This window comes from Trachemys scripta, chromosome 4, assembly GCF_013100865.1.
Source record: "Trachemys scripta elegans isolate TJP31775 chromosome 4, CAS_Tse_1.0, whole genome shotgun sequence".
Lineage (NCBI taxonomy): Eukaryota > Metazoa > Chordata > Testudines > Emydidae > Trachemys > Trachemys scripta.
Window position 1 is genome coordinate 67,778,075 of NC_048301.1, and position 14,349 is coordinate 67,792,423.

General features: G+C 43.0%; 1 protein-coding gene across 1 annotated transcript in view; it reads left to right on the top strand.

Moving 5' to 3' along the window:
• ACTN1 (actinin alpha 1) overlaps window positions 1-14,349 on the top strand; it is a gene marked incomplete in the record, with an annotated part of 136,267 nt that overhangs the window by 76,689 nt on the left and 45,229 nt on the right. Inside the window, 1 exon segment of the mRNA XM_034767982.1 lies at window positions 13,557-13,643. Coding sequence (XP_034623873.1) covers window positions 13,557-13,643 — 87 coding nt within the window.

Below are 14,349 nucleotides of genomic sequence, written 5' to 3' on the forward strand. Positions count from 1 at the left end.
ATAGGGACTGGGAGTGGCTGGCTCATTACAGAAGCAGCTTTTCCTCTCCTGAAATTGACACCTCCTCATCTATTATTGGGAGTGGACTACATCCACCCTGATTGAATTGGCCCTGTCAACACTGGTTCTCCACTTGCGAAGTAACTCCCTGCTCTCCATGTGTCAGTATATAATGCCTGCATCTGTAACTTTCACTCTATGCATCCGAAGAAGTGAGGTTTTTACCCACGAAAGCTTATGCCCCAATAAATCTGTTAGTCTTTAAGGTGCTACCAGACTCCTTGTTGTTTTTGATTTAAATAATCAGTTGTAATTGTGTTTTGCATTTGTACTTTTGTTATTTTCCTAAAGAGAGGCTGATTCTCATTGGTTGGTAACAATTAAAAGGCATTGGTTTGCCACTTTAATACAGCCTTTACACTAAATTTGGTGCTTCTTTTTGCTAGTCAGGAAGATACACATTTATTTAAGCAAGTATATAGTTTTACTTATTTATTCAGATTCTTAATGTTTACTTTTTTATTATGTTAGAAAATGAATGATCCATTTCTTCTTTACTTGATGTGGGGGGGGAAACAATTTTTCTCTATCGTTTTCCCCATTTTTTCATTTTTGTTACTCTATTGTCTTCTGCTATATGAAGTAATGCCCTCTGGTTTAATTCCTAAGGCGAGAAGCCAGACTCCTGGGCACATTGCCCAAGACCCTGCAACAAACCTGTTTCAGAACTGGGAAAGTTATTTAGCCCAAATGTCCAGTCACGTGGATGCTCAGTTTGAGTTGTCAAAAGCGTGTTTGTTCTCCACCCCCAGAAGTGCTGAGCCACCAGCAGCTCCCTCAAAAAGCTGAACCAGTACATTAGAAATGGGAAAGGTTCAGGAAAGGGCAACAAAAATGATGAAGGGCATAGAACAGCTTCCGTATGAGGAGAGATTAAAAAGATTGGGATTATTCATCTTGGAAAAGAGATGACTAAGGTAGGGGAGTATGATAGAGGTCTATAAAATCATGACTGGTGTGGAGAAAGAGAATAAGGAAGTGTTATTTACTCCTTCACATAATACAAAGACCTGAGGTCACCCAATGAAATGAATAGGCAGCAGGTTTAAAACAAACAAGAAAAAATATTTCTCTACACAACACACATTCAGCCTGTGGAACTCATTTCCAGGAGATGTTGTGAAGGCCAAAACTGTAACTGGAGTCAAAAAAGAGAAGTTCATTGAGGATAGGTCCATCAGTAGCTATTAGCCAAGATGATCAGGGATGCTACCCCATGCTCTAGGCTAGGTATCCCTAGGCCTCTTACTGACAGATGCTGAGACTGGATTGCAAGGGATTGGTCACTGGCCCTGTTCTGTTCGTTCCCTCTGAACCACCTGGCATTGACCACTGTCAGAAGACAGGATACTGGGCTAGATGGACCATTGGTCTGACCCAGTCTGGCCGTTCCTATGTTCTTAGCTCCAAAAATTGGGTCTTAGAGGTCAAAAACTGAGTGGCCAAAAATGGAGGCAATCAAAACAAGAATATATTTTTGAGAACTGTGGCCTTAATCTGTCTTAGTTTTTAGCAATCTGTAAAAATGGGTATAATGTCAATCTCCTGCACTTCAAGGGAGTTTTTGTTCTTATGGCACCCGTCTTCCAAGGATTCTGCAGTATGTGTTATTAACCAGTGACCCCTTCAGGTCTCAGTTGAGGATGTGCTCTGATTACTGCAAAACTAAACAACTTGTCTACTGATTTGGATTCCAACTCCATGGCATGGTTGTCCCTCCTCACCAGTCCTGTATTTAGATTCCATCTAGGCACTTATATTGCCACTGTTACTGTAGTATTTGAGCATATCCAAAGCATTTATGGATTTATCCTCACACACCTAGGTGAGGTTATCGAGGTTTATTATCCCCATTTACCAGATGAGACTATATTATTTGGCTATAGTCCCCAGAGGAAGCATGTGATAGAGCCAGGAATTAAACCCAGTATTGGAGCCCAGGATGAGCTCCCCCTTGTGTATTGTCACCAGGCTGCTGTTTTGGACCCAAACCTTGGATCCCATGTGTTTTAAGCTTACTGACTCTGAGCAACACCCAGATGCTGTCTGAGAGTCTGGCCTTTCAGGCACGTTCCTGGAGTACAGACTCCAATGTGAGTACCCCTTCTTGGGATGTGGACTCAGCAGCGTTAGCTCCAAGATCAGGGTGGACCCCCCCGACCCAAGTCTCACTAGTAGAGCTCTCATACCCTCTCCAGAACTCCATCTGCAGAGGTGTACTCTACAGTTTCACTCTTTGGGGACTTTGTGACAGTTAAAGCAAGTAACACAGAGACTTTGCAAAGGCACCTCTAAGCCCACACACTTTGCTCATAGACATGACACAGATATACAGATCTATGGAAGAATAAGAAACACACGCACTCAAGTCCCGCCCTCAGTTTCCTCCCGAGAGTCCTTTGGGTGTTAGTGTTTCTCAAAGGGAATCCAGGATCCTTCTGCACCCCTGCCACTCCTTCTGCCAGGTCTTCTCTTCTGGTCTCTCCTTGTTAGTGAGAGTGATTCCTTTTAATAGCAGATTCTAACACCTTGTCTCTTCCCTGGGGTTTTTCCATTCTCTGATCAGACCTTTGAGCTGCAGCTGCCAGCAAGTTGAGTCATCAGCAAATGAAGAGTCTTTGGCCAGTAGTCTCCATTGTTCTGTTAAGGCAAGGTTAATCAATTACTGATGGTCTTTAATGACACTTGAATTCAGGGACAGATGCTTAGATGTGTCCTCCCCCCCACCCCCCCCTTTAACACAACAGGGATGATGTAATCTAATGTGACCATCTTTAGTGGAAGACGTATAAGAAAATAGAGTTCATAAAATCATACAGGAATTCATAAGTTCATATAGGCAGTTTCCCAAAACTGCCCCACCCAGATCTCCTCAATTGCCTCCTCCATTGGCTTGGCCACAAATCATCCTTCCTCTTTAGTCGGGCCACTTCCTTAATCTCTTATTTCTTTGAAAGATATCTGCATCCTCCTCCCTTTCTGGTTGGCAGCTAGGTAGCCTTTGTTCCATTTTGTTTGCTTTACCAATAGGGTGAGGATTACAGCTGGCCGAATTACTGCCCCAACCAATATCTGGCTTCTGACGCCATCAAGGGAATGGCCTTGGTTATGATAATCAAAAGAGCTGTTCCTGCTGATACTCTGAAGAAATGTGGTGCAGATTAAAACTGTCTGGTACAAGACTGTGGAAACCCTGATTGTCAGAGCCTCTCTTCAGGTTAAGCAGGTGCAGAAAACAAAGATGAATTCAAAACTAGTGTGGGACTAGCTGGCGTACTAATTTTAAATTTTTCCTTGGTCTATATGTTCCCGTGTCTGAATCTGTGGGGAGGCTGGGACTAAGATAGCAGGGGGTGCTGAAAGTTAGGACTGAGGATTGGCTGATCTCTATTCAGAAAGCTGGTCCATGTTCTTTAACAATAGCACAAGCTATAACCAAGCCTAAATGATCACGGCATGAGCATGAAGGTGTATTTCAGCTAGGCCTCACTAATATAACTATTTATAGTGGTGAGGGAGCACCGCTATACTTAGGGTTGCATCCTGAGATCTGTTTAAAAGTGGACCTAAGACCTCTAAAATTGACATGCTTAGTTAGATTTCTTTGAATGTTTGTGTGCCTTAGGAGGATGCAGAATAGGATTAGTGACCCAAATTTGGAATCGTTTGAGCCAGGGATTCTGGAGATACAAGCCCCTCCCCCCAGTAGCTATTTTTAAAAAAGTTTATTGGTATGTGTTTTTGCACAGGGCTAGTGATCAAACTATCGACGAGCTATGGGTCAAAATGGTCTCAAACTGTTGGTGTTTTACCGAAGGTAGTACATAGCTCTCTCAATCTTTGGGTGATCCGAATTGAGAGTGTTATTTCAGATAATGCCCATTTTTACAGCGTGCATGTGCCAATACCAAAAAATGGCTAGAGGGTTTCAATTCCTGCCAATATATATGCTTTAAATTCTACTCCTGTAAGTGCTGTAAAATCTGAAAAGTAACTCTTACTGCTTTGAAATTTGATGTGCCTCATGGGGGCATGGGCTTATTGTTAGTGATCCAAATTTGGGGTAATTTGACCAATGGGTTCCTAAGTTACAGGCTGGGTGCCCCCACCTCCCCACTCCTCCAAAAAGGTTTCCTTGTGCTACCTTGTACTCTTAAACTGAAAGGCACTAATTACTGGATGAATCACAGACCTCTTGATGGCTGTGAACTCACCCTTCATTTAATATATCGCTTCTTGGCTCTCTCTGAGCTGTGGCGCAAACCTAGTATCTAAGGATAAGTTAATCAGACCCCCACCTAAGATAAAAGGAATTGTAGAAGCAACCTGACATCAGTTACAGTTTTGTGAGTCATGGTGGCAGTTTTGTATTGGGGGAATGTAATCAAAGTGTTGGGGAAAAAATAGACACATGCAAGATTCCTGGGAGGAACGGGATATTGGGGACTGAAGGGTGGGGGAATAGGGGAAGAGCATTTGATTGAATGGGTCAGCAGCATGATTTGGGAGGTGTTCTGAAGACGGCACAAGGTCAATGGGAGAACTACGGCATAGGTAGTTCCTTCACTGAAGTGACGCTGTAGCATTTTAAGTGTAGACAAGCCCTGTGTTAATGCCGAGTTAAGGTTGCTTGGTGGTAGGTGGTCCCCTTGCAGAACGCTGAGTTTAGTAACACTCAAACTTCTGAAAATCAAGAAGAGCAGAGTTAAGGCATGCTGACTGCACCCGTAGTGTATCCAAATAATTCCCATTGGCTACTGCCAGCTCCAGGGGAACACAGGGACAGTGGTGTGGGCAACCTTTTCCTTTTATGTTAGCTGGAATCCTGTGGGTCAGAGTGAATGGGCTGTAAAAGGAGGTGAAGAGCTTGTACATTTCAGCAGCTGTAGAGGTGTGTGTGTGTGTGTGGGTGTGTGTGTGTGTGTGTGTTGGTTAACAGAGTATGTTAAGGCATTGCTGAAAGAGAATAGAGTTAAGGTTGAATGGGCTGCCTTAACTGTGCCTATCCTGGTTTTCAGAAATTTGAGTTTTGCTGAACTCAGCATTCTGCACGGGGAGACCAGACAACCTGAAAAGTACAGTAAAGTAGGTTTTTGCCATTGAATATGTGGTGAGGCTTAGCCCAAACCACTGCAGTTCATAGGCGCCAACTTCCCCTTTGCCCTGTTGGTGCTTGACCCCTCCCCGCCCCTGCCCTGCCTCGTCCCACCCATGCACAGTCCTCGCCCCGCCCCCATTCCATCCTCTTCCCCCAAGTCCCTGCCCCACCTCTTCTCCACTGCCTCCCCTAAGTATGCCGTGTCCCCCCTCCCTCTCGGAAAGTCCTAAGCGCTGCCAAACAGCTGTTAGGTGGCGGGGGGGAGGGGAGGAAGCACTGGGAGGGAGTGGGAGGAGCAGGAACATGGCGCGCTGGGGGAAGTGGGGGGGGAAGAAGGTGAGGAGAGGGGAGCTTGGCTGCCAGTGGGTGCAGAGCACCCACTAAATTTTCCCCGTGGGTGCTCCAGCCACAGAGTCAGCGCCTACGCTGCAATTCATGGAGTAAGAAGATGTAGGTGGTCTAGGTGCTAAGTGAAATGCATATACATCAGCATTAAAAAAGGGCCTCTGCTGTTAATGTCCTTTGTTTGACAGTAACTCTGCCCACTGAAGGGATTATGAGCTTTTCTGGTGCATGTATTTTAATAGCCTAAATTAAGACTTCAAAAAGTCATCACATCAGCAAACTAGAAAATAAAAACCAATGTGGCAGTCAAAATACTACTAACACAGTTCAGGGAAAATAAGCCATAAACCCCTCAGACAGGTGGGACTGAGCTAGGAAATTATCTGAGTAACTTACTATAAAAGGGAGAAAAACTTTGGCCAGGTAAGTGCATTTCTCACCCTAAAACAGTCCCGTCCCCCCTCCCCCCATATCTCAGAGTAAGGCTGCAGTGTGGCATCCAAAGGACCTGATACCCAGGGGCGGGCGTGCGCTCTGTGTGTGTGTGTGTGTGTGTGTATGTATGTATGTATATATATATATATATATAAAATAATTAAACAGTAGTTTATTGCCCATATGTGTCTAGACCTATTTATTAAATTAGACAGACAAAATTGTTTCCCACCCCCTTCCAAAAAAGCAAGCCTAGGAAAATATCCATGGGGAACTGTCAGATATGGGCGACTGGTGAAAATATTCTTTGGCGAGCGCTGAGCCCCACACTGATTCCTAGCCTGGTGCTCTAGGTGTGGGAGGGAGCAAGCATTGAGAGTGAGCCCACCCTACACTGATTCCTGCCCCACATGGTGGGGAGGAGGAGGCACAGGTTTAGAGATTGAGCCCACCCCGTACTTATTTCCAGCCCTGTGCAGAGGTGAAGTCCTGAGGGTGGGAATCAGCGCGCGGGGGGGGGGGGGGGTAAGGGGTGTGTCAGTCTTGGTTTTATCAGACACAAGGCCAATGGTAATATTTTCCATGCTCTTTTTCTTACATTCTAACAAATATTCTCTGGTATTTACAAGCCAAACGTAGCATTGTGCTGGTGCACGTGAACCAGAAAGTGGAATTGACTTCTTTATAAACAATAACAGAGCTGGCTGTGTTTCCTTATCCAAGCTGAATTAAATGCATTGTAAGCAAACAGAATAACCAGTGAAACCTAACCACAGCTTTTACAACTATCTTCAACTATTAATCTCAAGCATCACTATTAACCTTTAAAAATGATTTAATTGGAGGCCGTCTGATCGGGTCACTTGCAGTACAGGACAGCTGTAAAAATCTGGGTCAAGGGTGTTGTAGCCAGGGGTGGCTTCCAAATGATTCTCTATCTGACACTAAAAATCTCATTCTGCAGAGGTCTTTCTTTGATGTAATAGAGTCCACATTGGGGATGATACCAGGATTCAGTCAAGCTCAACAGGGCCAACATTAACTCCTCACTACTTGCATTACTGTACTTGCATCTCCAGTGTAGACGGAAAACAATCCATTTCTTAAACATCTGAGGCTTGATTCTTCTTTTGCTTAACCCAGTGTAACTCTGGCTTCAGTGGAGTTGCTCCTGATTTACCTCCATGTAAGAGAGATGCAAATCAAGCGCAAGGAGTGCAACAATATAAAAGGTGCCATCTGAGCAAGATGTCCGCTTAAATCCTGGACAGCGCAGACATGCGGATGACAGACAGCAGAGTAAGGGTTTGTGTCAGTTCATGAGCAAGGGAAAGAGAAAGCGAGGAGATGTCTGCATTTCAGCGTTTACAAAACAAGGTTATCTTTATGTCCACCTCCTGGCCTCCGCAACTGGGGAACTGGGAGAGCAGGTGAAAGGACTGTGTGGCATGCATTCCCAAATCGCTGATGCCCAGTGACCTGTCCTAAGTATTGATCTGTCCCAGTCCATCAGTAGTAGTGTGCCTCCTATAGACCTCTGCTTGGAGGCTGTTCTATATTTTATTTGTGGCCAGTTAAGATAAATAAAATGTGGGCGTGACCTCAGGGCTCATTGCCTTTAATGTGCCTCATTTTGATCAATGCTGGCATGTTGATGGACACTCGTCAGCAGAGTGGTGTCTATTTAACTTCCTAATTATATCATCTCCTATCCTGCCAATTATCCAGACAGTGGCAAACTGCTTTTCCAGTGCTGTGCTCTAGCTAGTGACACACATAAATGGCCAGGAGAGAAAATTAATTCTTTTGACCCTGCTTCTTACCACTGAGGTTAGGAGAGGAGAAGAGAGCATGGTACCTAGAACATTATCTAGAGGGTCAGGATTCTTGGATTATGCATATGAAAAGGGTGATGGCATTTCAAACTCCAGATCTCCAGAGCAAGCCAGTCTTATTCCTGAAGAGCGAATATTTGTCAGCCCCTTAATTGGCTGCCAAACAAATGGATGGAGGTGCTGTAATTTTTGCATATCTTGTTAAGAGTGCATGTTGTAATAATGGGAGTCAGATGGAAGCGCATTTACTAGTGCAAAACATTTCCTGCCATTAGCAGCAAAACCTCATCTGTTTTAATCTCACATTCAATATGGGGATAGATCAGTTTAAGTCACATTAATAACATGCACTTGCGGTTGCGGTTTAGAACAGCCGCTTGGTGTTACTAGCGGAAACGCGCAAAGAATTTTTGTAGAGCTCACACCTCAGAAGAACGTTACAAAGCATAATCGGGCAGTTGGTTCCACAGCAGGAGGCACTCTCTGATCTGATCATGAGCCCTATAATGTCACATAGAAACTGCTCTCAAACTGTTCAATGTTAGCTGGGCTGATGGGGAGCAAACATCCAGAGTCTTTAATTAAACAGTGTGAGGTTGCCCTAATTGGTTACATTTAACTCCTTTGTAACTTCTGTGGTGTCAAAGTTTCTCATCTGATGAAGTGGGTTTTAGCCCACGCAAGCTTATGCCCAAATAAATGTGTTAGTCTCTATGGTGCCACAAGGACTCCTCGTTGTTTTTTTCTCTTTGTAGTGTGGAACCAGCAACTCCCTGCTGCACTGTGAGCTTTGCTCCCCTACATTAGAAGCAGTGATAGTCCGAGAGCCCCACATGAATCCTATAGTGGAATGAACTTGCAGTGTACCTTGGGCAATAGGAACACAGCTGTAGGAGAGTGAATGAGCTAGGGTCAGACAGCTTCATTGGAGTAGGTGTGACCACTGACTTCTTTCAGCAAGCTGGCAAAACATGTACCCAAGGTGCTGGAGGATGTACTTGGGCTCTAGAAGGGAAGGGTGCCCGCCTGCCCGCTCTTTACTCAGAGCAGCAATTATGTAAATTGTATCAGAAAGTCTTTAAAATGGCGATATTAATTACCTACCTCAGGTTATTGGTTGATTTTGTTAGTGTTTGTAAAGCACTTTTAGGATTAAAAGATGCCATAAATTGAACTGGAGTCAACTCAAATAAAAATCTAGCAGTAGTTTCAGGGCTTAAACCTTCCCTTGTGTCCTCCTGCCAACTCCTGTGATCTTTACAATCTTAGTTAGTTTTTTTCCAAATGTTTCTCTCCTCTTGCTTTGGAAAAACCCACAGAAAATGCTGTCAGATGTACCAGATAAACAAACTGAACACAATAGTGCTATTTTCCTTTATTCTTTCTGAACTGCAGGCATCTCAGGTTGTAGACATCGTTTGTAACAAAAGTACAAAAATACTCAAAGGGAAGTGTGGTTTTTTTTTTTCTTTAAATTGACTGTGTTCTGGAGCTCTTCAAAATACTAATACCATAGGACTGGAAAAATTTGCTGTAAACTATTTCGTATCATATTTTTGATTCTTTCCTCAAACTGTGGTATGTAATCTATCACTTAAATAAGCTTCTTTACTAGATGACTGGAGGATAGCTAATGTGATGCCAGAGGTGATCCGGGCAATTACAAGCCAATAAGCCTAACTTCAGTATCAGGTAAATTGGTTGAAACTATAGTAAAGAACAGAATTATCAGCTACACAAACAAACTATGCCCCACCAATCTATTAAAATTCTTTTTAGGAGGTCAACAAACATGAGAAGGAGATATTGTGTACTTGGACTTTCAGAAGGCCTTTGAGAAGGTCCCTCACCAAAGGCTCTTAAGCAAATTAAGCAGTCATGATATAAGGGTTGTGAGTTCAGTCCTTGAGGGGGCCACTTACGGGGGATCTGGGGCAAAATCAGTATTTGGTCCTGCTAGTGAAGGCAGGGGGCTGGACTCAATAACCTTTCAGGGTCCCTTCCAGTTCTATGAGATAAGTATATCTCCATATATTTATTTATTTAATTTAAAAAATTTAATAAGAGGGAAGGTCCTCTCATGGATCAGTAACTGGATAAAAGACAGGAAACAAAGGGTAGGACTCAATGGTCTATTTTCAGAACCGAGAGAGGTAAATAGTGGTGTCCTCCAGGGGTCTATACTAGGACCAGTGCTGTTCAACATATTCATAAATTATCTGGAAAAAGGGAGTAAATAGTGAGCTGGCAAAGTTTTCAGATGATACAAAATTAATATATTAGATAGATAGTTAAGTCCCAAGCTGACTGCAAAGAGTTACAAAGGGATTTCACAAAACTGGGTGACTGGGTACCCAAATATCAGATGAAATTCAGTGCTGATAATTGCAAAGTAATGCACATTGGAAAACATAATCCCAACTATACATAGAAAATGATGGAGTCTAATTTGGCTGTTACCACTCAAGAAAAAGATTGTGGCGTCATTGTGGATAGTTCTCTGAAAACATCGTCTCAATGTGCAGCGGCAGTCAAAAAAGCTAATAGAATATTAGGAATCATTAGGAAAGGGGTAGATAAGAAGACAGAAAATATCATAATGCCTCTATATAAATCCTTAGTACGCCCACACTTGGAATACTGCATGTAGTTCTGGTCACCACATCTTAAAAAAGATATATTAGAAATGGAGACACAGAAGGGCAACAAAAATGAAAAAAGGGTATAGAACAACTTCCATATGAGGAGAGATGAATAGGCCTAGTCTTTTTAATCTTGGAAAAGAGATGACGGGGGGGGAGGGAGGATGATAGAGGTCTATAAAATCATGACTGGTGTGGAGAAAGTGAATAAGGAAGTGTTATTTACTCCTTCATATAACACAAGAACCAGGGGTCACCCAATGAAATTAATACAAACAAAAGGAAGTACTTCTTCACAGAACGGACAGTCAGCTTGTGGAATTCATTGCCAGGGGATGTTGTGAAGGCCAAAAGTATAACTGGGTTCAAAAAAGAATTCGATAAGTTCATGGAGGATAGTTCCATCAATGGCTATTAGCCAAGATGGTCAGGGATGCTACCCCCATGTTCTGGGTGTCCCTAGGCCTTTGACTGCCAGATGCTGGGACTGGATGACAGGATGGATTACTTGATGACTGCCCTTTTCTATTCATGCCCTTTGAAGCATTTGACATTGGCCACTGTCGGAAGACAGGATACTGGGCTAGTTGGACCATTGATCTGACACAGTATGGCTATTCTTGTGTTCCTCCTTTCCCCCAGAAAAAACAACCAACTAATTAAAACAACCCCACAGGAATTTAATTAGCAAGAAAATCTAGCAACAGGCAAACTTGCTTGTGGAAACTGGTCAGGAATGTGAATACAACACATGGTCATGCTCTTTTGTGCTATAACAAAAAGTTCTATGCATATTTTTCTTGGGCAGTGAGAGTCTGCTACTACAAAGATTCCATTCCAGATTGGGATAGTAAAAGTACCATAGTCCATTAGTGTATTGTGAGTGGGGAGATGTGTGGGAAAGAAGGGTGGAGGAGAATGTAACAGCATATCTGTTTTAGGATTTGTCGAAAATTGGGAAATCTCTACCAGTACAAACCCTTATGGAGACATGCTTCATGTTGCAAAACCGGGACTGCATCAAGGAGGTTTATCCTTGTACTTTACAAGGGATTGTCATAACAGCAATGTTGCCAACCTCATGTGTTCAAAAGTCACAAGATTGGCTTGAAATCATGAGCTTTCCAAAATAGTAGATTTGGAGTTCTCTTTATTTGCCTTCTGGTTTTGGAACCTTTAGCGATCATACTTTCCAACTTTTAGCTGAAACCACAAGGGCTTACTTTTTTTTTTTTTTTTTTTTTTTTCTCTTTCTTTAAAATGAAAGCCAAGATTCCCATTCAATCCCATGACTCCAGTAGCTGGCTATGAGAAAAAAGCCAAGTATTGTGGGTCTCACTATAAAATCAGGAGAGTTAGCAGCTGCAACCAATGCAAGCCTTGCTTGCACCAGTGTGAGGCAGCTACACAAGGGGTTTGCACAGGGGCAAAAACTAACTCTGCCAGCTCTTTTATTAGCACTCTAGTAGCTTAGGCCCAAAACAACAGGTTTATCTAACCCTTTTCTTTAGAAGTCTTAAATTAGAAAGACCTTTCTAGTCATTTTAAAGTTGATTGTCTCTCAAACATTTCCCATGCAATGCAGGAAATAGCACTAGAACAAAAAAAGAGAAACAGACTAGTTTAGTTTCATTGTCCAAAAATAGTTGGTGGCATACATTATATGTGATTCTTTCAGTTTTGTAATCTCTAGTACTAATGACAGAGGCTAGGTATCCTAAAGTGGCTTTTTTTTAAAACGTTGACAATGTTTTCCTCTTAAACTGTATGGAATCTTTTTACCTGTCAAGGGTCAGAGCATTAGAAACAGCTATTTGGTACGTCATTTGTATTATTTGGCACTAATCCACAAGCAATTGCAAACCCTTTCTGAACCGGCTGCTACTCTCCAGAACTTATATCCCAAATTCTAAACTTATTATGTCTCACGCATGCATGGGGTCTGTTTCTAAAGCCCATGAGTTGTCTATCAGTTGCTGATTTGCATTGCAAAAGGGTCCAGTGAGCAATAAAGTACAATCTGTTTCACATCTTAAGTTAATATTCTGCTTGAGTGGAGGATATGTGCCTTTTGCTGCATCTTCAGCTGAGATGTATGCGCTTTGATGGTGACATGCTGTTGATGCTTTTTGGCAATTATATATCTGAAAGTAGCCCTACATGGATGCAGTCTGAAGACCTGCACTTACCCAGGAACCAGCCATGTTTCATTTGTAATTTGTCCACACCACAACACTAACTCTTAGGGTTTAGTTACACAGGAAAGATTCACCAGTTACATTGGTATAATTATACTGATATTTTGAACTGCAGTAGTTCTATCAGGTGTGTAACTCCCCTGCGTGGTCACTCTTGTTCTGGGATATGAGTAACTTTTAAGACAAACTTCTTCAGTTGAGCTTAAACAGATTCTAAAGGCTTGTCTACTCTAGAGCCCTGGTCAGTATAGCTATGCTAGCAAAGCCCCTTAGTGGAGATGCAATGTATATGTTGTCCAAAAGAGTTCTGCTAGCTTTCAGCTCCTCAAATGACATTAGCTGTGCTGACAAAGGCGCTTTCCTGTCAACATAGTTGTATTTACACTGTGGCTTTTGCTGACATAGCTATGTCAGCAAGGGGGATTTTTGGACCAGGCTCCAAGTCAGCATAGCTGTGGTGGCTAAACTTTGTAGTGTAGACCAAGCTCTAAATGACATAAGCGAAACCAGAAAAAGGCATTCTTATACTGAAATAAGAGTGTCCACTTGGGAAGTTACACCAGTATAGCTATAGCCGTTTGAATCCACTCCTTACCAGATACCGATATAACTTTCCCATGTAGATAGGCCGTTATACTGTCAGCCTCTACTTAAAGACTCAGTAGAAGGATTGAGATATATCAATGGAGCTGTGCAGAGCTCACACATAACATACCAGTGGGTGCTGCAGGTCAAGACTGTGGTGCATTGGCACAGCTGTAGAGGTTGAGGAGAGCCTGCCGGGCAGTATAAATTTAACTTGAGAACCTTACCCTGCTGGAAACGTTCATCAGATGGAAGTCCAGCTCTCAGATCCTTCAAAGATAAAGCTCCCCATGTTTCCTTGGTCAGGCTTCCACTGGTGTTTGCGCACACAACATAATGATTTTGTTTTTTCCTGCAGAAATTGTGGATGGAAATGTTAAAATGACCCTTGGAATGATCTGGACCATCATCCTTCGCTTTGCCATTCAGGATATCTCTGTGGAAGGTAAATCTCAGAGCCTCCATCTGCTGTTCAAGAACAAGTGAAGGTGGCTTTGGTTGGGGGGCAGGTAGCTGTGTTCCTTGCCACAAAGGAGATACCCCTGAAACGGGAACTGAATCAGCAGAGGACATATCCTGGATGACCCAATGGGGCCTGAGATCCAAGCTGCCCTGAACTCTGACCACCCTTGATGGCCAGTTCATGGCTTGATATGGATATTCTGGGAGGAGTCTTCATATCTTGATCCTTGGAGTGTATTTGAAAGGAGTGGGAAAGGAAAGGGGCAAAGGTGAAACCTGGCAATGTGCAGTGGGTCTTGGACTCTAGGACATTTCCTGCTGGCTGATCTATGGTGTTGCATGGAAATGTCGACCCGGACTAGGCAGCTAACTCCAAAATGCCATGTAGACCTACCCTGAGAGAAATAATGGTAACAAATCAGAAACCTACATAAGAGATTCATCCCTAGAAGAAGGAAGTTAAATGAGAATCATAGAATATCAGGGTTGGAAGGGACCTTGGGAGGTCATCTAGTCCAACCCCCTGCTCAAGGCAGGACCAATTCCCAACTGAATCATCCCAGTCAGGGCTTTGTCAAGCCTGACCTTAAAAACCTCTAAGGAAGGAGATTCCACCACCTCCCAGAGCGCCTCACTGCTGTTTCTAACAAAGACACTGGGTCAGAATAAATTGGAAATACTGTTCTACA